The sequence below is a fragment of the Crassostrea angulata genome, chromosome 5 (genome assembly GCF_025612915.1).
Source record: "Crassostrea angulata isolate pt1a10 chromosome 5, ASM2561291v2, whole genome shotgun sequence".
Classification (NCBI taxonomy): domain Eukaryota; kingdom Metazoa; phylum Mollusca; class Bivalvia; order Ostreida; family Ostreidae; genus Magallana; species Magallana angulata.
In genome coordinates, this window is record NC_069115.1 from 44,803,885 (window position 1) to 44,830,740 (window position 26,856).

The window sequence follows — 26,856 nt, forward strand, 5'->3', positions numbered from 1 at the left end:
TCCTTCTTCATGTAGGCCGAGTCTAAGTTTGACAGAGACGAGTTTGCTGGGAAAATATTAGTTCTCCGCAACCTGATATTTGGTAATGTCGACACTCAATACCGGTTGGATAATGCTATAATAGGTCCTGTCTATTTGTCAGCTACTGAGCTTGATGGTTTTATTGGGACGTGATGGGAAAATAACAGCCAACACGACAAACAAACTTAAAGTACACACAGCTTCATGGCATTCCAAACTTGCAATTTATAATTTCCTTTTAGAACAATTCATCAAAATATAAATTAAGTGTTATAAAGAAAATGTTATTTGTATTTTAATATCAGAGAAATTCAGAAGACTTGATTTTGTAATATAATCTCACAAGAAGTCTTCCAAACTCTGTGATTATCTTTTAAAAAATACAACACCGCTACAGAATTATTAGGAAGGATGCTACAAGTGGACAATTTATGACACGTACTATACGGGCATTTTATTGCAAATGACATGACCTCCTTGAACACGTACCACATCCCCCTTCAATTTATTCTCAGGAAATTAATCATAATCATTGCCCTACAAAATATGAACCTAGATGTCCAAAAAACACTTAATAGTGTTGATTTAACATTTTGCTTGTAAATTGCTTGTATATTTAAAAAACAAAATAAGATAAACTAAGTACAAAGTTACTGATATTATAAAGATTTCCTGGAAATTCAATGAAAAAACCTTGAAAGAGTTAATTTTTATATATTATGAGTTTTTTAACATTAATCTACACATTAACCGGTATATAATTTACTTATATGACTCTCTAGGGATCAAAGCACAGTGTTCTTTGTAAGTATTGTTCTGCAGAGTAATAAAAGAAATGGTCTTATATGGTCTTCTTGCTGGACAAATCAACTGTATTTTATCAAACACAGAGTCACTTCTTAAAATTATGACCAGATTGAGTGTGTATACCTTTAGTAAAATTATTGTCAATTTGACCTTGACATTTAAATGTCCTTCACCTTTCACCTTGGCCTTAAAAATTGCAGATTGACACATCTTTTGATAAATATGTATTTTAAAAACAATCTGAATCCATATCACCCAAGCATCAGCAAAGAACAAAATTATTTTTAACAGTAATTATGAATAAACTGTGCACCTGTATTGCATTTAGAGTGTGATTCAATCATGGACAACAATCAACAGTGTCAGAGGTCAAATTGTTAAAGTAAGTACATGACTACTGTATTACTGTAAACCAATTTTTTTTATTTGCGATGACTTTTTTCGTGAATAACCAGTTAGATAAACTCGGTTGCTGCCAGGGACTACTTTTCACGATCGAGCCTTCCCAGTTATCTACAACAATGTTGTTATTACACCCATAGTGCAAGGGGCAGTTCACGGCAAGGAAAGTTTGCAACCAAGAGGCTCTCGCAAATCTCGCTAAAAATTACTTGTATGCTAATTAAAGCAGTTTTACAGTCTTTTTTAACATTTTTTAACTCTGTCCAAAGGGGATATTTAGCCTATATTATTGGAAGCCTTTACATGGGTATTTTCTTTTAAACATAGAAATAATGTTAACTGAATTTATCTGATTTTTTTTTTTAAAGTAAACAAAAAATAATAATTAATCATTAATTGTACAAGTTCATAAGATTTGCACAAAAATGTGATGTTTTTACCCTTGACAATAATATATTCATGACAGGCATTCTTATACATAATCTTATTTCACCAACTCCGATTTTTCAACCTGTTTGTGGACACATTAGAGTCAGGATATGTGGACCCCTTCAGATAGAGTGCTAAAATGACACTTGAGAAATGAGAGGAGGGAAGGAAAGAGACAAAATTCTGCGGTAAATTACGGCAATATTCCTCATAAAAAACAGCTGACACACCTCTTTTTTATAGTTGGGTTTCCTGAACTAAGACTAGAGTGTAATATACAACAATTGTTTAAAACTTGAGTTTATATACAAGTATCATTAAATCACAATTCATATATTCTTTACTTAAGTGATACTTTGGGGACATTACTTTCAAGGAATCAAAATCAAGTTTGTTTGTAAAGTGCAGTGCTCGATTAATGAAAAAATTCATCTGACACTAATTAATTCAAATCTTAGGTAACTTGCACCTTTCTGGTCAAAAATAGGAATGTGTTTACTAAACACTGCAATTTTATGGTAACTATGATAACCACCTGCATATGGCTTTGTATCACCTCGCACTAGCTGCCGCACCTAAGATTAATTTCAGATCCACTCCCCAGGCCTTCTCTACTGCATGACCTCTGGAGGTCAACAAGAGGTCATTTAAGGTGAAGACTGGAGGTAAATGCCCCTGATATTTTAACCCCCCATCATAGCGCCCAGTGATTAGAGTGATAAATGTTGCATATAACTCGAGTTACTGTCACCACATAATATGAAATGGCCCAGACAACGCTGGGCTGAAATTCTGATTTCTTATTGTCGATCATCAAAACAATTTTACGACAGGTAGATTCAAGGTTTATAATCGATGCACTGGTTTGAAAGAGACAACAATTCATTAGTTGTGGACTTCTATTATTTTCTTTGCCCTGTATGAAAGTCTAATGACTGCATATGTCTAGCTGAAGGGGGCAAAAAATAAAAACTGGCACTAAAAATAGATAAATTTAGAATTATAGTAATCTATATTAAATGTCACACATTAACAATATAGGACCAGTAAATTGGAGCATTGAGTGGTATACCACTGACATTAACTTGATAGGGTTAAATGGAAAACTGACAAAGAACCAGACAAAAAAGTCTCCAGGTTTTCCTTTTTTAAATGAAGACAGTGGCTAATGTTGAGCAACTTCATCGTAAATTAACGTCGTCATATTCGTCAGGCATTTCTCCTTGACACATGTCAGAGTCTGCCTGCCGTGAAATACATACACATGACATATATCTGCCATAAACAAACATGACCTGTGAGATTTTAGCAGAAGTTATCAATGTCAAAAACTCTGATTTAACTTTGGGGTGAAGAGGGGTGACACCTAGTCTTGGCTGGCACCTGCATATCCTTATCTTCTGTTAGACAGTTATGAATGGTTTCCTTTTTACTCTTTCCAGCCTCTCTCTACTATATGAAATATGAGTAATGGTGCCCTCAGACCCCAAAACTTTCTTTCATACAATTATGTCTTGTGTCCAGAATTTTCATAAAATTTTTGCAACTTCTCCTAAGAAAGGTTTACCTGATTTTTTGGCCAAACTTTTGCATTATTTAATGTCATTATTACCAACACTCTCTCCTTGATAACTAACCTTTGACTTTATTTTTTGATTCAAGTCAATTAAGATTTGCTGACATGCAAAATTTCCTTTTCTTTTTCTTTTATTTTTTTCCCTAAAATTAAGGTTTCAGCTTTTTTCTTTGAATTCTGTTTTCGTCATAAATTCAACAATTTACCTCAAAATTCAATGATTAGCATCCATAAAACCTGTAAAAATATGACTTTTTCAAAAATTCCAACCCCATCCCCCTCTAGCATGAGCATACCTCAAGTTTTTTTTTCCTACATTGCAATAATTTTGATTGATATTTCTAATTTGCAAAAAAGCTACATTTTCTCCCCAAAACATCTACCCTATCTGCAACTTCTAGAAAAGCAAAAAAATAAATCCCGCAAAACTTATAGTGTGATGAATGGTGGAATTTATCAAGGGAAGCAGAATCTGATTTTTCTCCAAGAATTCCCCAGCACCAAATGGACCTAAAAAATCTCCCCGATCATCTGTACATAATGAATCAAAGTCAGGTCTTAGATAGCTTATCATCCAAAATGTCAACATGGAAGGCACTGAAATCCCATGTCTGTCAAAGTCTATAAGATCTCGCCAGATTAAAAACATCTTTCTCAACAAGTAATGATAATTATGGATACCAAACAAATGGGAGTTCATTCAGAGCAAACAAACAAACTGAAAGCTAACACCCAAAAAAATTACAGAAAATAGGTAATTAAAGGGCTATATATATTGTTCTAGGGGCCCTGGATTGTGTCTACAATTTACATATATACCGTTAACAACACATAATTTTTTTTTTCTGTACTAAACGATCAATATCAAAAGCTATTAAATTGAAGAAAATTTCAAAAAAAAAATCTAAAAATTAAAATTTTCAATTATATTCAATAAAAATTTCATATATAATTGCATATTGAAGTTTTTACCACTACAGGATGTTGAAAAAACTCTATAATCAATATTTGCATAAGACCCAGTAAAAATATGACATTGTACTCTGCGTTTGTTTTATATCATTGCAAACACCTTCACAAATAGCTATACAAAAATGGCCATAATCCTACCAAAAGTACTTTTAGTCCACATTAGGAGCAGGAAATGGCTTTATAATTGCACCTGTGTGCACTACGATTAACATTATTCTAATAATACTAACTGCCTCATTGGTTTATTCCCAGCAAAAATTATTATGGTAATACGAAAAGCCTTAACTCATAGATGCTCTAAAAATATATTCACATTACAGATTTGGCTGCTATTTCTCTACCTCCATTTCCAATTTTTTATTCTTAATATCTAGATCTTATTTTTTATTTGTTAATAGTGTGTGTATATATTTATATGTGAGTGAAATGTTTTTTTATTGAAACTTCTTGAAGCCAGTTCCTTTTCTTGGTCAGTTATGTTTTCTGAAGTTTGAAGCAGCTGACTTTTTCAAACAAAGCTCACGTACATTGCCTTGACCTGATATTGCAGATTTTCTCAACTGACACCTCGTATCTTGTGCTGAAAGACACATCCAGGATCCCTTCACCTTTCAGCAGACCTCTGGATGTTTTTGCTTCATTAGAAGACCTCTGGCCTTTTCAAACTCCTCAAACAAACATGATTTATTCCGTCTTGCTCCAAAACAAACCAGAAGACCTGTCAAAACTCCTGGAGAAAAAATGTGGTGAAAAAAAAGCGAAAACTGCCAGACTGTACAACATGTCTGCTGCTGAAACCATAGAAACACACGCTAAGGCACTGACAGACACACAGTGTTCATTTCCTGTCAGAAGATACCAACAACCACAACATGAGGGACTATCTCAAACTAGGGTGTGTGTTATATACAATTAGACTATAGTTATCACTTTTTAAGTATCCTATCTTTTAAATCAAAGTACTGAAAGTACTGAAATGTTGAATCACATATTCTGGATAAAAACAACACAAACCTTTTTTATGCAGGAATTCACATTTTCAATTAACTGGCACAGTATGAATGTTTTGTGTCTGAATGACCATCATTATAAATTCTTGAACTGAAAAGGTACTTTAATTGTCAAAAGTTTTTAATATCTTAATTGTAAAAATTCAGATTCAGAATATTTCATTCATTATAGGGCATGAAGATAGGTTTTCCCACATCAACATAAACCTACTGCTATATGTCCCCATCACTCACCTGATCTCACCCAAAAGTCTAATAATTCTAAATATTTTAAATCAAGAACTCAGGATCTGAAAACAGCCAAAACTGAATGGTTGATGAGCTTTTAAAATACAGATATACAAAGATGGAATGAATGAAGAAGAATACTTTGTGATATCAGGATGGTAGCACCAACTGATATTTCTAAAATAGAGATTAAAAAAATCCAAAACACTGATAAGTCAATGACAGAGGCCCCAGATGCATCTTCACAAGTCAAGATTTTCTGATCTGCTCCGATCTATATAAACCCTTGACCAAACAGACAAAACATATGCGGGTTTACAATTGCACTATCTAATGAGAGTACTAATTTTTTAAATTTTGCAACCTCTTGTTCTGACCAGTCAGAAAGTGCATATTAAATAGACAAACTACATCAGTAGGGCTGCTCCCATAAGCAAGTTGTTTATAGCAATCAAATATATTTGTAGAAAAGATGGTTTCACTCAGACTAAAAACCGATAGCAGTAAGTAAACTACTTACTAGTCTGTCTCAAATTCATTTGACAATGGATAAACATTGATCGATGCATGATTACCATCATTTTTGAAACAACGTTTCTTATTGGATCATGCAAACTTTAATGAGGCCACCCAGAAAACATGGTTTCTAACCCCGTCAAACTCTACCTTTTTAGTCATTGGTATGCGAGAAGCGGAGCTGATCAGAAACCCTTGGCTTGGGAATATGCCCCAGATGCTACTGAAGAAATATGAGACACATTAATTAATTCACACTTTGACACAACCCCAACTTCTGTCAGAGGTCTGTTTGGTGTTATTTTTAATGTGATAATGGGACATAACAAGCAATAGGCAGGCTGAGCATTCAGTGCTGATTAGCCAGAGATACATGTCTTATCTCCATCTGTACATCACTTCCTCTCTTGCAGCTAAGTCAAATCTGTCTATCTGTACTAGTACTGGGCATGACCATGCAAAGATTAAACTACATGGAAGATATGGCAATCATATTACAGGTAAAAGTTTGAATTCTTGCAATGTCACCGATTCAAATGGATAAAAATACATGGAATAGTGAGAAAAAAAATACATATGCAATGAGATATAAACCAATTATGACCACTGCCATTTCAGTTTAAATGGGACATGAATTTTATCTTTTTGTTGTTAAGTATCAAAAAATTTTAAAATGTGGCAGAAGACATAATAGCTTAACCATGACATGGCTAATCCCGCAAATCACCTTATCAACCCTTTTACCAGCAGATTCAACACTGATTGCAATTACTGAAATTAAAACAGCTGTTTTGTTCCAAGATAAACTGTCCGTATTTCTGCTCTGATGCTTTCGGAAGCATCTAATTTTTCCTTCAGCAAAGTCTTGTACTAATTCTCTCCTACATTTCTGAAAATTGTAAGATCAAACACTGACATATCGGTGGATGGTTATCAAAACCGATCATGCATGATGTTGCTTTCACTAATTACCCTAAAATTCCCTACAAGCAAAATTTTTATAATGTTTTGTTTTTTTGCTTTTTGCTCCAAGCACCCTACAAACTTCTTACATTGCTATTCCATAATATCCAGTTCATATGAATAAATGACAATGTAATACAAATAAAACACGTATTAATCCTTCACTAAAATTGCTACGCAAGAAAACAGTTTGGAGACTCTGATCAGATACGACTAGACCTTAAAGGCTAGAAATGCAGAGATCCACAACCGTAACCTTGTCCTTACAAACATTAACTTATAAACTATAATAAAGGGTGTTTTTGAACCATAATCACTGCCAATTGATTCTGTCTAGCACAGATGAACATTACTGTTTCTAAGGTTAGGATTATCAACAAAAAAACAAATTGGACAAATTAATGTCTCACATCATTAAAGATTAAACATGACAATCATTGTCTATTTGTTATGAACAAGAAGAACAATCCTGTGTATTGGACTGCGCAGCAAATGGGAACCGTTGACTGTTTGAGCACTCAGTAGCCTTGTATTTATCTTCCTGCTGATTTTGAATGGAACCAGCAGGTCAGGAAATAGTTGATAAATAGTCCCAGAAAATGGCATGATAAATGCACACACCTGGCCGATACACATTGATTTTCGTCCAATGATTAATTATTCCCAATTCTTGGCACGGCACAATGAATTCATCATTGATCTAATGTCTCTTGACTTTTTGAAAACATTATCATAAATTTCAATAAAATATCTTTTTTGAAATTCTTAAAAACACTTTTTTGTATTAACATTGATAGATAAAACACATATATAATGATTGGTCTCATTGGTTGAATGATGCATATCCTATAAAAGATAGCGTTTTATATCTTTAAAAGTTATCAATGAAATATTTCAATGCCAGTTTCCTCATTGCTCTGAAGGGTGGGGTTCATATTGGTTTATTTACATTCAACATATTTTTAACATGTTAAGTGTGTGGAAAGCTACTGCAATTATAATGCTGTAACACACACAGGGTACTGAAAGGTTAAAATGATGAGTTCCATTATGACGTCACAAACGTTGAACACTGTAAAATGCAACATCACAAGTGAAAATTCAAGTTCGCGCTTGTGACTGTTACAGTTGCTCTTCCATTTATATGAACTTACCCTTAGGATAAAATAGGATTTTAAAGGTATAAATCACATTTGCAGACAAGGCAAGAAGTGGATAAATGTACATTATCAAAATAATTTTACCAGTTTTAAATTTTGCAATATTTGACCAAAAATATGCTTTAAAAATTTTTGGAATGGTAAAAGTTATCAAAGCTCCACCTGGATTCGAACTCATAACTTATGTATTTGTAGATAACGTTCTAACCCAATCTGCTTAGCTGTTAGGTAACAATATTTGGAAAGAAAAATTTTTCATAAAAATTAAACATGATTCTATTGTTTATTTTGATAGGAAGTATGTTACAATATGGAGGTGTCCCATACCACCTTAACAAGTTTTGCAAACATACCAAAGCCCTTCACCTTGGATGTTTGTACTTTTTACCCTGTACTTTTTCAAAACATGCCACTAGTACTAGTACCAACAGGAAAATGTCGTTTAATTCTACATGCCTAGAGCAAACGAGTTTCTAATATTTCCTAGAATCTGAACAGCAAATCTAAAAGCTTTTCATGCTTAGAGCCCCAAACTTGGAACCAATTTTTTGCAGTCTTACTGCAGGAGTCCCTTATTATACGCATCATCAAAGGAGGATCTTAGGAACACGGAATGAATGTATTTCTTGATCCTTTTTCAAATGTCTCTTCCTGGCAGAACAAACAGCATATTTCCTGGATTTCCTGACGATTTATCAGAGATGGCCCATAGCCATGATGAGTTATGACAGCCTCGATGATGCAGGGAGATGAGCATGTCGGTAAGAATAAGCAACAGCAATGTGTTCAAACATTGCAAAATGACATGTTAAAGCCCTTTCGAAGGATGCATCATTCCTGCATGTTTTAAATGGTTTTAGAAAGTGCCATGAGTTTGTGTATTAGTCAGTTTTTTCAGTTTTAATTACTTCAGAATTATATGATTTTTATTAAGGGGAGGGGGTGTGGCGGAGAGGGAAGATGAAAGGAAAAGGAGTGTTCAGTGCATTAGTTACAGTGTGAACTTATAAAATTGTCTATTAAATTGTTTATCACGTTGGAATTCAAAATTCAATAAAATGAAATTTACGAAGCAAGAAAAACAATCTTTCACTTAATGTTTTCGTTTAACTGTGAAACTAAGCAAGGTTAATACTGAAAGACATGAAGTGAAAGAAGGAAGGCAACCTATTGCATGTCCAGTGGGAAGATCAGAGTTGCATTGTTTTCATTAGATTTACGTTCTATGCCGAAAATTGAGAATGTTTCATTATCTTTGGTCATGTTGCAACAAATACAATTCAAACCAAACAAATTATTTCCTAACTTGATTTGCACATAAATCAAATGAACAATTACACGCTTTATGATTAGTTCCAAAAATCAATAACCAGAACCATATAATCGGCTTGCACCGAAAATTTTCCCCGAAATGTCATAGAAATTTCCCGATTTCAGCAGACAGCCTGTCACCATTACAATAAAACGGGGGACTGTAAAATTCCGAGTTTATTCCTCCCTTGCAATAAACAACATCAGATAATTCGGATCCACCAGATCTAATCCCCTAACTGCCAAGACAATGCCCATTCATCAACGATTTTGAATTATTCCTCACCCATCTGTCAGGCGCGATTTGGTCATTAGAGATTTGTGACGTAATCCACGCACGTAACGTGGTTTCGAAAAATTATGACTCACCTCTCCGTGCTTGACTGGTTTTATCCAACCCCTGGACAGGACCATTCTGTATGCCGTCTCTGTGGCCTAATTAAAATAAAGTTAACGAAATTTAAAGTAATCAAAACATAATCAAGTTGGAAATCAAAATATATTGTTATCCTCCACTTTAAACTTTAGTCCCCTTTTGAAATTAAAAAACGAAATAAGATTTCCATGTCTATTATCTTAAAATGGCATTTATCCTGACAATGATGGGGATTCAGTTGCATGCGCATTAATTAAATATTCATCTAACTGCATGTGATATAATCACAAGATACATATTTAATAGCAATTTCGTTCCATTCGGTAATGTTCATTTTATTTCTGCAACTACATATTTTGTTACAATTATTTTTCCATATTCCTTGTTCAAATTTTCTATTGTTCAATTTATTTCTGCAACCATAGGCTCTATAGCAATATATTTTGTTATAAACATTTTCCCATATTCCTTGTTCAATTACCAGATTCCCAAAGTCAATACATCACGCAGGGATGTGACTACTATGTAGTTTGCTGAGCGTATTATTCCATTTTCTAATTTTACAATTCATTCATCAATGCGTAATGAATTATATAAACCATTAATCACTGGGCATAGATGTATTAGTTGACAGCGGGATTTTGACGTCTGCTTACAATGGAAGCTTTTATGGGATTACATTTTATCTTCTGCTTCTGCTCTTCTTCAATAGGAAATGACAAATGCTCATTTCACATTCCATCTTAATGTGCGCTCGACTTGTTAAGTCAACCAAAAAAAAAAAGAAGGTTGAAGCTTAAACTCACACAAACATAAAAATAAGCTACAGGAGGAAGAAAAAATATCTAAATGGAGGTCTCATTATCTTCCTTGGTGGCTTCAGTTTTCAAAACAATATAAGTTTCTCTACAGTGAAACAATAAAGCTTAAATGAAGGATGCCTCTTTTGCAATCACTTTCAATCCATGATGATTTGGGCGTTCCGTCAAAAATGATACAGTGCATACGATACATTCCAAATATTATCATTCAGTATGTTTAGATTTCAAAAGCAGTTGTATGTAATATATATATGTATTTATAGAGCATTTTTGCAAAAAATCCAATTTCAATTTTATTTACAACTGCAGTTTAATTGCAGCTAGGTACTACCATACAGCTATAATTATTGCCAACTGTCACATGTTGGCCTAATGGGTTGTCACACAGCACCCAAAACACTGCAGTACCATTACCCACAATTCAATGTGAATCATTCATTCTGGGCCAGTGTTTTGAGTTCATAATTCATTGCTGTTTTTGAAAGAGAGTTGTTATTTTTTGTGGTCTACTTGTTTCACAGCAGAAGCCGAATGGTGGAATTAAAAGAGATAATTTTTGCCAGATTTGCGTACTTGAAAACCCTGGGCCAACAATGCGACACACAGTGGGATATTGAATCGGCCCAGCTTCGGCTGAGAGGTTAATTCCACTCGGCATTTACTGCAGAAATTGCCAGGCTTTCAGTCATAAAGCTTCATCAGCAGTCGAATGTCATGCTTCACTGAGCATCACCAGCTTATTGTCATGCATCACTGAACACAAAATAACAACATCCTGTCAATCAGTAATTTTTTTTTTTATCAAACTCTTATCTGCATCATGTCAGGTTCCATAATCTCAAAAGAAAAGATATTCTCTCCAAATGAGAATGCCAATCTTCTGAATGAAAAGGATGTGCTTAAAGTGTCAAGTTTAGAGTTTACTTAGTTCAAATGTACACAAAATTCACCTATATTAAGTTTCATGGAAACAATTTTAGCATAATCCGGCTGAATGGCTTGACTATAATGGTTTTAATGGGAAAGAATGAGGCGGCATTCAAAATTCCCTACAATAGATACTTTTAATATTTCAGTTGCTCCATCATGAGAATTCAGTTTTTCAATGTTTAGGTATATTTTGCCATGCAATAAACGAGACTGCTTTAAATGATGGCCTATTAAATTACACTCCCCATTAAACTTCATACAACACAGTATGTGTTTTTGTTATTGTAAAAAACACTTACGGTATAGAATATCTTACCACATTAGCCATGTAGATTGCAAGAAGTCCTCTTCTACAATTAAAAAAACAAAAGAACCGTTAAATATTTTATTGTTTTTCCATCAAATAAAGAAAATTAATGCACAGAGAAAAAGGCTATCGTGTTCGTGTATAATCAACAATCTGTCCTGGAGAATTCATTTTATTTCAAATATCAATTTTTTATTCATAACCTTGTCAGTTGATAGCCTCTATGCTTATACTCTCTTTATTTTCTCAATGAATGAAAACAGACACATTAATGGCAGATTAGTTTGTTTGAGTATGGAAATCATATACAGCATGCCTCCCACCCCCATCGCTGGCATTTGGCCCCTACGTCGCTGCGTAGTATTAATTAATGTGCCCTGTGCGCTTCTGCAATGGTTATTTTAATCAATTCATCGGGCAATCTGCTGGATTCTGTATCGTATAATCGCTGTCACAAATAAAACTGTCATGATGATATATAAATTTACTGGCCCTGAGCATGAATAATTTTCCATTATTATTACTTTTTTTATATGACCAGGTATTCCAGCATGCTAATATCATTTCAAATCCCAGCCAGAATTTTTTTTTAAATCCCCCATTTTTTTTTTATTATGGACTATTATACATGCTGGGCAAGTAATTTCTTAAAGTTGATGAATAATCATCCTTCAGATTTTTTTCCCCCATTAAAAACATTTATGACATCATCATATATCTTCTTGTCCATGTGCAAAAAATAAAATACATAAACAAAAATTCATATCGCAAAAAATATTTTTTTTTTATCAAAATGGACTGTTTTTCAACCGCTCTAAGGCCAAGGTCTAATATTTCATCAATACTATGTGTCACAGGTATCATTTCTCCCTTTCTCATAAATTAGAGAGATAGAAGGATTAAAGGTCATAATATATTTAGCAGAATGAGTAAATCCTGCTGGGACCCCTTTTTTGACATCCAGGTCACTGCCAGCAGCTGTACCTTGAGATACTATCTCGAGATATCTCACTAATTGTAACAGACAGAGATGCATCACCCACTCCGTGACTCCAACAACCAATACCAGATAGACAAAAAGAGGCGTCCATTCCTCAAGAACTTCGGAATTATCAGTTTGGGTAACGTTGTAAAAATGGCAATGACAAGACGAGATTGGTTTGGCTGTCAAAACAAATGCATAAAGTATATCCGAAATCTTCCGACTGCTACAGAATCCAGGCCCATAGCCGTATCACTGCCTGCATAATCTGATTGAATTATCTCCCCTGATAATCACGACCTCACTACCAACATACAAATATATACCAGTACAACCCCTGTGATCTTTGGAAATCAGAAACAATAGCATGAAATGTATAACAATTTATGATAAGTCACGGGGCACATGTTTACTAGTCGTAAACCTATATTCAGCGGAGAAACAATTCCAGGTTAAAGACTTGGGGGCTGGGTTTATGATAACATAGCAGTGATACCACCGAGTCTATGATGTTGTCATTGTATGCAAGTTTTATTTTTTGTTCTCAGCAGGATTAGATTTGAACAGAATTCTAAAAATTGTAGGTTTCTTACTGCAAAAATTAGTCAAATATGTAGGCTGTTTAGTAAAAATTAAGTCGCATATTACACAAATTTTATCTCTTCCATCTACAGGCTTCCTGGAAGTTTTAGTACGACATAATGCGCAGTCAGACTCTTTTTTAAAAAATTTTATTTTGTCATTAGGAGCTACAGAGGCGGGAAAAAGTAGAAAGAGCACCGTTTCACCATTAGCTGCTGCACAGTAAGAGAGGATATTTATCACAAAGTTTTGTTTGTTTAAGAGCTGAGAATACTCAGATACGTACTTGTCTTTGAAATTCATATTGCATTAAATTTCAGCATCGTATCTCCAGACATCAACAATGTGTGCACCTACATGCCACTATATGCAAGCACAATGACATCTGACAGAAGTGCCTGCATTGTGAGGAGAGATGGTGTAATTCTAGATGATGTAATTAGTTTTTTCCATTTAGAGACTTGGAGAGGGTGCTTCATAGTCCCCTCCCCTCATGACTGTCACCCTACCAGCTCCTCAAAATCCTGCCCACAATTTTAAATTCTGACTTTTATCACCTCTTTATCGGTATTATCTATTAAAGGTGTGTAAAATAACAGAGTGGCATTTTCTGGTAATATCTACTGAGTTTTTAAAGGTCTGAACCACAAGGAGAAAAAAAAACTGTTTAAAGAAAAATATTATTGCTGAACAGCATCAAATTCCCTGACAGACAAATTTATGGCAGGGTGAGAAATTAGAAAAACTTTTCAAATCCCAAGGTGTCTCAGTTTACAGTTAAACTATTTCGTTTTGAGTTCTTGAGGTAGAAATCTCCACCTCATTGTGTTGTTTTTGTGGACTGGTGTCTTCCTAATGACAGCATGTCAAAACTGACCTATTATCGAATACTGGATGTTGAGCAGACTTTCTCCTTGAAATGTCCATGGAACACAATAACAATTGATATCCTAATCCAATGCTGAATTGCACAATAAATGAAAAACTTGTTTATTAAAAATAATCATTGAATTTCGCTTTGCCTCCGCTCGGGGAACGGTATTCAACTCTGCACAATATTGAATAGCCAATTCTAATATTGATAAAAACTTGTGTAAAAAATCCATACAAACAATTTCCTCTCAAGTTAAATGGGAAAATTGACAGATTAGCTTTGCACTATGAAAATGAAATGAGTTTTCTAATACATAATCTTTGTCGTTCTCCGCGACCCTAATTTCCTGCTGTGAAGAATTTGTGCACCCAAAAAGAGGGTGGTTGGCATTCTACCCTTTTGTTCCGTCCATGTCACTCCTCTAAGTGGTATTGAAAAATCTATAGGCGAGTTGAATCTCCTTTTACAAGGAGGAAAATAATTAACGAGTTTAAAGATATAGAAAATGCAGTTTACAATTGTGTACCGAAAATAGAGCTAGAGATACTTGCTCCTATTGTTCAAATTTGTGAGCTCTTTACACAGTTGGAAAACAGAAGAATTGCAGATGAGATTTGAACATGTGGCAGACATATTGGATTGGACCCAGCATCTCCATCGAAAAAAAAAAAAAAACGAGAAATCCATGAATAATGACACTTGTCAAAAATCATTAGAGTAAATCTGCGATAAAAAAAGCGGATTTACAGCGCGAGGAAAAAGAGCGAGGCAGAAAGCATTTTATTTATCTACGGCACTAGATGGTGTCACTTCCTATCACAACTCTGCAAACACATGAATCTCTTTACGGAGATCGATACTACTACCACTAGCAGATAATGGCGCTGCACTTACCTAATTCTTATTACACTAATATTCAGACAAGAATCCTAATTATTCAAGTTTGATAAGAATCTAGTTGACAAATAGGATGCATTAGGAGGACTCTTCACCACTACAAGATCAATTAACAGCTTTGTTATCTGTCGGTTCTCATAATTCCCCCCAAAAAATCAATTTGGACTGTCTGGAAAAAATTATGACTTTTGTTGGAAATGACTTCATCCTTTTTTTATTAACTTTGTTGGGTAAATGCATCTATTTTTTTTTATGTAAGAATACGAAAACAGCCATAAACTCATCTTATCTTGCAAAAAATTGTCAGAAATATTCAAAGTGAACTAACCTTCAAATTCTTGAAAATTTTGCACCCAAAGGTTGCTTTTTCCATGCTTTTAATAACATAAAAGTAAAAATAATCAAGACCCAAAGAAAAAAAAAAGAGAGAAAAGTCAGATATTATTATAATTCCATGGCACCAATCTCCTTATCAAAAGTAAGTTATCTTGGAATTTGATTCAACTTGACCAGGGTGTATCAAAGCCTCCTGCAAAAATAATAACAAAAACCTAATTAGGTGTAGGGGTCGGAGACAAATTAATTTCTAATCTGTCCGCATTGTTTGAAAGTGATAAACCATAATCTTTAAGATTGGGATTTAGAAACCTGTTATACGATAAGCCTAACTACCAATTAACCTCTGGGTTTGTCCTGTACATAGTTAGGTTTATTAATTTTGCAAAAAATACGATCCTATGGTACCCTATCAAGTCCGCCCTCATCTGAAAAGGACTCTTTTGATGAATGCAACTTTATCCTGCACTGAAAAAGTCAAAAGGCCTGGAAATTAATTTTCATTTCTCAAAAAGATTACATGGCACATAATCGCATAGTTAGCTAGGTCCAACCCTTTTTGCGTGCCAAAGCTCCGGCGTATTGTCCTATTCCGAGATGTCATCCAGCCCTTTTATTCAGTTGGTAAATACATGCAGTCATTGCAGATGTATGATGGGAGAAGCCATTGTGTCACCTTCATTCAAATCCATTTCTGTACGCAGTAAATACATTACTTCTATATACAAAAGTCCCCCATTCAGAGGTTTTATCAATGAATTTGTAAAGATAACAAGACTGAGAACTTAACATTGATTTACCGGCCATTTACACATAGAAAGATTTAATAAGGAATTATTTTTAGGTAAAATGTCGTGGGGTTTGCTTTTCTTTCCAGAAACAAATGGTGTTACGTCATTGACTGTCACAGCTATTTAGACCCTAAGGTTGTCCAAGTGCAAAACAGAAATTAAAAACCCGAATCATAAGGGGCAAAAGCCAATTAATAAGAGGTCCTACCACGGTATTTTTTTTTATATCATTTCCTTCCAGCAATCTATTTCTGTCCTCCCATTTCTTGACACAACATTTTAATTTTTTTTTCACAATAAATGACAGATATTGATTTTTTTTTCAATGCTTCCGATCATTTTTAAAATGTGTTGAATGGTTGATTAAATTACCTAGACACATAATTATACGCATCCAGAAATGAGGTAATTTTTAAAAATTAATCATAATCTGTTTTTCTTACATAACAGCATTTCAGGTAACGAATGATTTATCTGTTATGTATTTTCTTTTTCTATCGATTATGTGAATTATATAATGAATAATGGATGCCCCCTCCCTAAAAATAAATTAAAATTCCACTTTTGACTTGTACCAGCATGCACCCCAAAATAATTCAAATTGACTATAAAATTCACATGCATGGTTTGAATTTAGTATCAAAATAAGTAATTATACACTATATATAGCATATGGGACTCTAAAATGAGCTACATTTTCACACTGGCTTATCCATGCTTGTAACATAAGGTATGGGGACAGGGTGGGAAAATCTAATTGCTATTCATGTTATTATGTTAGCATATAGAGAAAAATATACATTTTGGATATACATGTACATAATTATGTCAGTTTAAGAAGGTTTCAGTAGAAACATGCTTGCTAGCACACAGATTGACACATTGAGTGGCAGTCACCAACTTCCAAAAATAATCTGATTTTCTGCTGAGTTTTAGATACTGCATGGTTAGAGAAAAATCTGTCAGCATGTAAATGTTAGTAAGGGACAACAATTGGTAGCATCTACATTGTAAGCTCAATACATTCTTGTATACAAAAATTTCAACAAAGCAATCAACAAAAACACCATTGGCAACCCCATGCATGAAGGTCTATACAATGTTAGATATACATTTCTAAAAAAACGAGCAGCCTAATTAGAGAATGTTTGACATCATGCGAAACCAAACTATAATGATACAGTATCAACCAAACTCCGCAACAAATTACATGTAACTCAATACAAGAGTTGCTGAACATGGATTTTATATGATACACCTACATTCCAGCCAAAATCAGCAACAATTAATGAGATACAAAAATGACTGAAGATAGATTTTCATTTTATAAAATATAATACGCCTATATTCCTACTTCATACTCTGTTGTCACGGCAACAACTCGCATACCTTGACTTCCTCTCTAGCAAGATGGCGGTTAGGGAGGCAGAGGCTGCAGCTACGAACCCCGTTGTGGAGTAAAAGAATCTACCCAGTAACTTCCTGGGGGACAAGAAAAAGAAAAAGAAAGGTATAGAAGTTTCATCATGCAATGCCAGTGTTGCACCCTGAACCTTCAATATATTCCCTGCGATGTCTTCCATATTATAACCAATGCTACCCTATGTTAACTTGATGTCCTGTATTTCCTTACCAATGCAACCATATACATATGTCTTTTATATCCCAACTAATACAACCCTATGCCTGGTGTCTTCTATATCTTAACCAATAAAACTCTTTGACTGGTTTTGGTATTGATAGGAAATTCGGGCTAAATGTGGCCTGGTTTGGGAGAAATTTCAACATTCTTTCAGAGGGAGGAGAAGGTACTAGCATCACAAAATGCTTTGGGAAATCTGAGAGAACTAAGGTTAGCAATCAAGTATAGTCATACTCATAATTCTAATAATCTTGCATCTAAAAGTAATATTATACAATGCAACTCTTAGTTAAGTATTCATAAAGATGATACTCTTAAAGGGGGTCAGAAGGGCCTACATGTTCATGACACACATGCACTTCTATTGTTCAAAGTCTATAATGAAAAATAACATGAAGTTTTGTTAAAGTATCAAGATAAAGTGAAGTGTAAAGTATATAATAGAGAGAAGCCATCTAAAGACAAGATGCGCCTATTAGTCATTCATAATTTTGAAATGCAGCTAAACCAGAGTAAAATCTACTTGAAATTTTTTTTTTTAAATAGAAGGATAGTTAGTTATGTAGCTGAAAAATCTTAATGTATATCACCACATCAATAGGGGTAAAAACACACAAAAAGGTTAATTTAATTAATAATTAATATAGGTAAGGATAAGAATCACTCTGCCAGAGATTAAAACTCTTGGAATTTACATTTATATTTCTATAAAGATGTACAACAGTTCTACAACAACATAAAAAAAAAACCCACCCACCCCTTCCAACATCCGACCCCTTCAAATTACTGTGGAGCCAATATACACAATTAAACATCTGTGTGTCACTACATTGAGATGCCACATTAGTAGCAGCCAGAAATCTATGCTAGAAAAGCATTTTATCACATGATATGTATCTAAAATCAATACTTGTGACTTCAGTGAAAGTGTAGATTTAGAAATTTGTACATATTTATTCTTACTCACACTGTGGGCAAACTCTACCCACATTGAATTTTGTAGCAGTACGTCCCAACTGAACTCAATGCACTGCTTAAAATTGGAAATAAAAAGTTCTAATTTCTTGGTGAAGTGCAGTAATAAAACTAGCATTAGTGCATAAATCATCAACACATTATTTAAAGGATCTGTATTCTTTATGATCTACTAAATAATTCAAAGCCTATCTATTTTTATGGGAAATCTGATTCAATAAAGCTTATGCTGCAGCTAGTATTTCTGTTGAGATCATTATGGTGGGCAGTTTCTATCATAATACCCTAGCAACTATCACCAAATATATTTCTTATCAAACATTCAAAAACTCAAAAAATCCTTATTCCTCACTCCTATCCCTTCCTTTAAAAACACTGAAATGTATCTCTCCCCTAAGTCCTCTCCAAAAGACAAACAAGAAAAAAATAATAGAAATTGAGAAAAAAATACAAAATAAGAGACCCTAAATCAATAAAGACATCAAAAAAAGATTCAGTTCAAAGTCGATCATTATACTTATTTCCAGGAAGTGTGGTATTTTGAAATGAAAGTTGAAAGTGAAAGTAGACTCATTCTGGAAATAAGGATATGTTGACCTTGAACTGAGCCACTTAGTACAGGGTGCAACACGGTTTACTGGGAATACCTGTCACTTCTCTCCACACTGACCGACATAGCACACGCCGGAATTCCACACAGAAACGTACAATAGGAGGAGTAAAAACCTGCAAGCTTTCTGTAAAGAAAAACCATTAAACAAAGCATGTGGATAACATGTAAACACTAATAATGGTTAAAACTTTAAATGTATTTGTGAAACACTCAGGGTCCTGATGACAGTAAGAGGGTTCAAGCAGGACAGTTTCACTGGAAGTTTCTGAAAAATTTCAAATATTTAAGTACCAGTAGACATGATTGGTTGAATTACTTTAGCTTTATAGATTTTGAAATTGTTACATTGTTGGGGTCTTGGAATATTGGTTGAAAATTTTAGCTATGAAATGGATCTTTCAAGGTCAATTACAAATGTACATGATTTTTATGCACATGCCAAAATGGGACTAAAAATTAAGTCCTAGCTTTACCATATACACTGTACATTGAATTCACTTCTTAAACTGGTATGCTGAAAAATGATCATAATATTTGCGCTTTATGGAGACATATTACCTAGTATAAAAACTTTGTACATAGAACTAAAATATAAAGTAAAAGACAATTAAACACTTTTAATTGACCTTAAAATAATTCAAAGCACAGACAGCTATAGAGCTTCGTAAGTTTGATTCAACAATCAATTCCATGTATTTCCTTAAAAAAATTCACCCAATGAGTCTTGCCAATTAGAACCTAGTTATATAGAAAAACAATTAATTGTACATATATGATTGTAAATCTACAATTAATGATTGTTTCCAAATAAGCTAGTCCTTGTTAAACACAATATTTTGTGCTACTAATTGCGCCTGCTTTTTACACTTGCTTCTCTAAGAAACACCACATAAGTGTTCAAGTACCTTAATGAATCATAAATTCATGCCAATATTTTTTTCTTCTTTCTGACATATACTTACATTTAAAAACTCCGAATAAAGCTCTGAGTAAAAAATTCTTTAGTTTTTATATCTACAGTTTTTAAGAAAGTATTGAACCATTTTTACCTCCATATACAGAAGAATGATATGAAGAGTGTGCCATTGGTGGTCAGGAATAGAACAGACTGTGCTATTTCCCTCAGCAGCTTCTCCTTAAAGTACCTCAGGTCCCGCTTCTTTAGTATACCCGCCACCTACAACACAAGGTAGCAAGAAATCTTAACATTCAAATAATCTACCCATAGAATACTGTAGATTCCTAATTAATTAAAGATGAGGAATTAATATCCGCGGACATCTCTGGGATTTTAAAATCTCGCTTTTAATTTTTTTAGACAGATGTAAAGTAAATAAGACTTAATTGCAAATCATTTTATATTCTCATGATTTGATGCAAAACTGATTGAATCACGTAATTAAGTACTCCCTTAAAATAAGGAATCTACAGTATAAAGTTAACAACAATTAGTCCAATTCATTGCATTATCATATCAAAACAGGCCATTTTTCTAATTTCTAATTTTTAAACAGTATATGCTGTAATTTTTTCTAAGAGCTATCTTGAATATAGGGTGTGGGTTGTTATCAAGTCACTCTTAGATTGTAGACTTTTGTGAGTCAGTAAGGAAATGTTTATTTCTTGTTAATGACAGAAGAATTACTGTCAATAAAAAACAAAATTGTGAAACTGAACCGTACTTGAGAAACTGGAATTTTGAAGTAAAGTTGCGGGGCTTTCTATCAATTTTTAAGAAAAGAATATTTTATATGCATTAGAACAAGAATGATACTTGAAAAAGTGAAAAGGAAAACATCATTATTTGTCAGCAACACATGGTATCTATACCGGGTATATGGTTGGATTTCTGCAGTGGAGGATAATGTTCATAATTGCAAAAAGTGACCAAAAGAGAATGATAATGACAAAGACTTAGAGGAAATAAAAATATCCATAAATAAGCAAGCTTAGTAATTAAAGCCAGCACCTTTGAATTAGATGAGCCAAATATTAACAATTGAAAGCAAATGCAGAGGAAATAAAAATATTTCTTAATGAAAGCAGACACTTCAGGCCAATAATCATAAAAATAGTTCATCAGTTCTCACATGCTAAGATGAAAAAGCAATTAAAGCTCATGATAGCAGGATTTAAAATTAAAAACTTCCTTGCACCAATATTAAATCTGAATAATAAACAACATTCCTCTCGTGAAAAATAAGAGTCAAATTATCACTTTATGATTTCTAATCATGCCATCTGTCAATGGATACCACATATCAAAATTTCATAATTTGTAAAACAGTTGACCCAAGGCACATTTAAAGGGTGTGCATTTTTGACCCCCAACCATCTGGCTGGGTAGGGACTGTGCTGTATATGTGTGGGACTCATCTCTGACATTAACACCTTCACTACTTTTGCTTTCACCTACAAAAAATTGAGTGACATCCAAATCTGCAGCAGATGATATTGGCGGGTCTCCTTTCCATGAGAAGTCGCACAGGTGTTAGGAATTGGCCATAAAAGCCCAACTTCAACACCTCTCAGGTATCCGGACAGCAACACTAGAAATATTGACGACGAATAAGCCTTATTTCCGTCTGGACATTTTATGCCATGCCATAAACCTTTCAATGGGGCCTCCTAAATATCGAAAATCTGCTGCCATTTCAGGGTAATTAATGATTCAGATACAGAAACCAACCATCATTTGAATAAAAAAAAAAATACAAACTTTTCTGAACCCAATCTATGGAGAAAAAACTTGAGGAAATCTGATCATCTTACAAACAGGTACAAGTACTTCTGATAATGAGGGATACTTCACAACTCTATAAGGACCAACACTTTCATCTAAACAAAAACAATGTCAACATCCATATCCATCCCACTTTTTGCATGAATACAAATAATTGGCACTTGAAAAAATTAGGATCTTTGTCTACACTGCATATTAGATATATTATGCATTTTGCTTGTTTATGAAAAACATATTGGACCCTGCACTTACTTCCAACTTCATTAACAGCTTGCATAAAAAGATTTAAGTACAAATGTAAATTTGATGTTGCACTCAATAGAAATGCAATCCATTTGAAACAAATAAATGGGTAAGAGATATACCCACAGTTCTACATACTAGTATTTTAATCCTAAATGAATTATGACAATTTTTAGGTATTACATGAGCTCATGGTCAATATAAAATAACAATGTGACCTTTCGTCAGATTCTGAACATGCTTGCCAAAAATGTTACATAATAATTCAAAAATCAAGCATCATATGTCAGTGTACCGCATTATGTTAAAGGACCATAATGTAATGTACGCACCATGTGAACCTGTCCCCTATATTACATGTATTTTTATGTATATCGTGAACAAAACATCTGTCTTGTACGGTATACCATTCATCTGTCTGATTTCTATGATGCACACTGCCTATAATCTTAAAAAGGTATTAAAAAAGAAACCAACCCCTTCTCTGTTTAAACTTTTTTAAATGCCTATGAATGGCACAAATATCAATTTTTTGTTTAAATATCATTTATTTTGCCAAAATTTTGCCAAATATGGAAACCAACTACCACCACAGGAAGTGAGGGGGATAGAAGGACATCATAAATCTATAGCAAGTCAAAGCATTTGTAATGGGGATGAGAGAAATAATGACGGACCAGACCAGGATTCAAACCTGGGCCCCCTGAATCTCTTGCCAGGTGCTCTACCAACTGAGCTATCTGGCGCCGGTATTCAAACCAGTCTGACCATCACATTCCTCTCCCCTTAAATGATCTTTACCCTCGAAGATCACCCCAGGCTCTTACCCTGGACGGAGTTAACATGTCAGTTCCAGGGGTTGGTCATGGCACCAAATGTAACGGGGATGAGAGAAATAATGACAGACCAACCCTGAATCTCTAGTCAGGTGCTCTACCAACTGAGCTATCTGACACCTGTATTCGAACTTGTCTGACCGTCACATATAATTCAGTGCACTAGCCTCCATAAGCTGCTATTAGAACCATTTTAACAGGAGTTTGGACTTTAGGTAGTTGTGTCAAACAGCAATGTGACATAGGCCTGTCTATTTTATTGCTGGGCACTCACCATGGCTCTTTGAAATCAACAAGATTTGTCTGGCTTTTGAGCTAAGACTACGCAATCGATGCATATTTCGCATGAAAATGTGTCATTTTTAACTTGTTTTGATGCAAAGAATAAACAGCTACGCCCTACTGAAAGTCCAAGGTCTTGTTAAAATGGTTCTATTAATATATTTTGATGATAAACAAATATAATAAGAGGAGGGGTGAGGGGTACAAGGATGCTCTAAGCCAAAACTATACCTCCCTAATTCAAGGAAGACAATAGGCCTTAATGTATTACAATATCACTACCCTACACTATCTTCAATTTGACAAAATAATGTTTTGTGAAATGGCTAGATACTTTCTACCATGGTGCATTTGCTCTTCAGTTCAACCTAATCTGGAATGTATGCCGCATAGAAAAGGCCTGGGTTAAGAACTCATTTATCAGAACAAAATGAATGAATACATATTCAAGCATATTCACTTCACTACGACTATATTGCAAGCATAAAGGACAGATTCTTACAGTGACCTGAGCGTAGCCTGGTCACTGTAAAATTGTCCTTTCTATAAGCTGACTAATAATAAGACAACTTTCTTTGGAAAGATTACTCCTATTGGATAATAAACAATCAGCTAAAAAACATTTCCATTCAACCAATTACAATAAGTTGTAATAACTGAATTTCCTTTGCCTCAGTTGTCACATTTGGGGGGGGGTTAAAACGGTACAGTATGTATTAACTGAGCAAAGTCTTACTATATTCTTTAACCAAATGATGCATTCTACAGACTCGTGCAAAGGGTGTCCAATGTCAATATAGAACATTTCAGTAACTAATTGTTAAAATGTGTGTATAAAGCACTTATTTATATTTCTTGTTTGTATCAATATGGGCTACATGTAAATACTTAACAAGCTTTTTACAGTTAATTGTACTAAAACTGATTTAGTTACTTTGTTTTACAATGATATCTTCAAAATCAGGAATACTGAATGCATTAAAAATAAACAGCATTCCAAATTAATTTCCAAATGCTTCTCTCATAAATAATCCATAATTTGCTTCTTTTATTAAAGGGTATTTTTGTTGCATTTCAAAATAGGTCCAAAGTCGAACTGGAGTGGGGTAGCTATATAAACTCTATATTACAAGCCTCCCATACCGTATATAGTGTTCCATATATTTTAAGAGCTTGCTTTAATACTTCTAGTAACACATCAGTTGATGCACGAAGACATGACGGTGTCCATGTGTGTCCTAACTCGTAACATGTGCAGGTCACCGACTTCGGCTTTCCTAAGACCGCCATCTTTGTTTACGCCAACTATTATGACCAATCAACGTTTAGTTTAAATTTCTCTGCGGTTCTGAAATATTCTGTTTTTGTAAACAAACCCACGTGGTTATCGTTTACATTAGAGACCTATTTTCTATAACTAGTACGTCACGTACATGCATAGATATGTATGGTGGCATATCTCTGCCCCTTGTGTGCAAGTTATTTTTCTATCAAATAAGTCGACATGCAAGATAAATATGTTGACATGCAAGATAGTTATGTCAACATGCAACATAACTATGTTGACATGCAAGAAATTGCAATCTGATATGAATTATACAAAATCTCAAAAAATCGCCCGTCTGTGACATCCAAATGCTAGATGCTATCTTTCTATGTCGACATGCAACTTATTTATGTTAACATGCAAGATAAATATGCTGACATGCAACTTATTTATGTCAACATGCAACTTATTTATGTCGATATGCAACTTATTTATGTCGACATGCGAGATGAATATGTCAACATGCAACTTAGTTATGTTTACATGCGAGATAAATATGTTGACATGCAACTTATAAGTTGCATGTCAACATAACTAAGTTGCATGTTGACATAGATATGTTGCATGTCAACATATTTATCTTGCATGTTAACATAACTAAATTGCATGTTGACATAAATATGCTGCATGTCGACATAAAGAAGTTGCATGTTAACATAAATAAGTTGCATGTTGACATCAATAGGTAGCGTATCTAGCATCTTGGATGTCACATGTTGGCGATATTTGAGATTTTTTATAACTCTTTTTTGATTGCAGTTTTCTTGCATGTCAACATAGTTATCTTGCATGTTGACATAACTATCTTGCATGTCAACATATTTATCTTGCATGTCAACATAATTAAGAGAAAAATAACTTGCACACAGGGGGCAGAGATATGCCACCATAGATATGTATATCTACACACACACAGAATTGATTTTGATATGCTGCATTGAACGCGAATGGGACTTTTCACTTGTTATCTTATTTCAATCCCAGGATATATACTGTTTGGTATGCTGTAAATTGTTTCGAATATTTCTATAGATCTACATGTATCAGTGCACTGAGGTATATCTATTCAAGTATTCAAGTTCTGCTATCTGTGGGGGGGGGGGGGTCCTTATCTACGTAAAATTAGTTTTTTGTTGTTCTTTTTTTAGGGGGGGGGGGCTAGTCTTATATTTACATTCACCGTACGTAACACGAAATATATATCCCTATATTTTTTTTTTTGTAAAATACTCAGTAAAAACCTAAAGTTTTAATTCCTTCTTTAAATTCAAGCAATATTAAATAAAACATTTTTGAACATTGCTTTTTTAATATATTGTCCATTAATGTATGCTTTAAAAGTTAATCAATCTTCATTGACTTTTTCGAATTAATTTAACAAAAACGCATGGACTGATTTTTATTTTCTGTCTATATCAAATAAAATCTCTGACCTTTAATACTTTCACCTTAATTTATTTGAATAACATACGAGATATTCAACTAGAAACGTAACTTTAAACAGCAAAATGCTTGCAAATGATAGTTCACAAACAGACAGATTGAGACGAAGAGATGAAGACAGACAGTCAGAGATTATATTGAACAAGACAATACTGAAACTTGAATGAAGTGATCACAATGAGTTCAAACGCCTGTTTATGAATACGCAAATTGTAAATTATCAAGACAAATATTATTTTAATTAGCGAAAAAATGATAACGTCGAAATGGAGTACTATCCTTACGACAAAGTATCACTGTTTGCATATGATAGGTACGTGGTCTTTGAAAACGCTCAAATAAAGCGGTCCTCTTCCACATGAATGTGTGGAAACGTGATAAAAAAAATGAGACAAATACAAAGGAATTGAAAAACGAGAAATTTTCAAAAGATGACAATATTCTTACATTACATCTAACAT

At 33.9% G+C, this 26,856-nt stretch overlaps 1 protein-coding gene and 1 long non-coding RNA gene across 3 annotated transcripts in view; one reads left to right on the forward strand and one right to left on the reverse strand.

Annotated features, from left to right (window-relative positions):
• The window catches only part of LOC128183688 (transmembrane protein 135-like), a 52,184-nt gene extending 27,255 nt beyond the window's left edge, over positions 1–24,929 (reverse strand). The window contains exons 1-5 of one of the 2 annotated variants that reach the window (XM_052852801.1): positions 24,769–24,929; positions 20,571–20,698; positions 17,681–17,773; positions 11,839–11,872; positions 9,765–9,830 (exon numbers count right to left, since the gene is read on the reverse strand). In XM_052852801.1, coding sequence (XP_052708761.1) covers positions 9,765–9,830; positions 11,839–11,872; positions 17,681–17,773; positions 20,571–20,698; positions 24,769–24,915 — 468 coding nt within the window. In that variant the 5' untranslated portion in view covers positions 24,916–24,929. Of the gene's footprint in view, positions 1–9,764; positions 9,831–11,838; positions 11,873–17,680; positions 17,774–19,555; positions 19,646–20,570; positions 20,699–24,768 lie in introns of both variants that reach the window. The other variant, XM_052852802.1, reaches the window with a different exon arrangement.
• On the forward strand, positions 11,896–15,540 carry LOC128183689 (uncharacterized). Its single transcript, XR_008243645.1, has 3 exons — positions 11,896–13,391; positions 13,558–13,615; positions 13,714–15,540. It is a non-coding gene; the product is annotated as an uncharacterized LOC128183689 (long non-coding RNA).
• Positions 24,930–26,856: the final 1,927 nt, after the last annotated feature.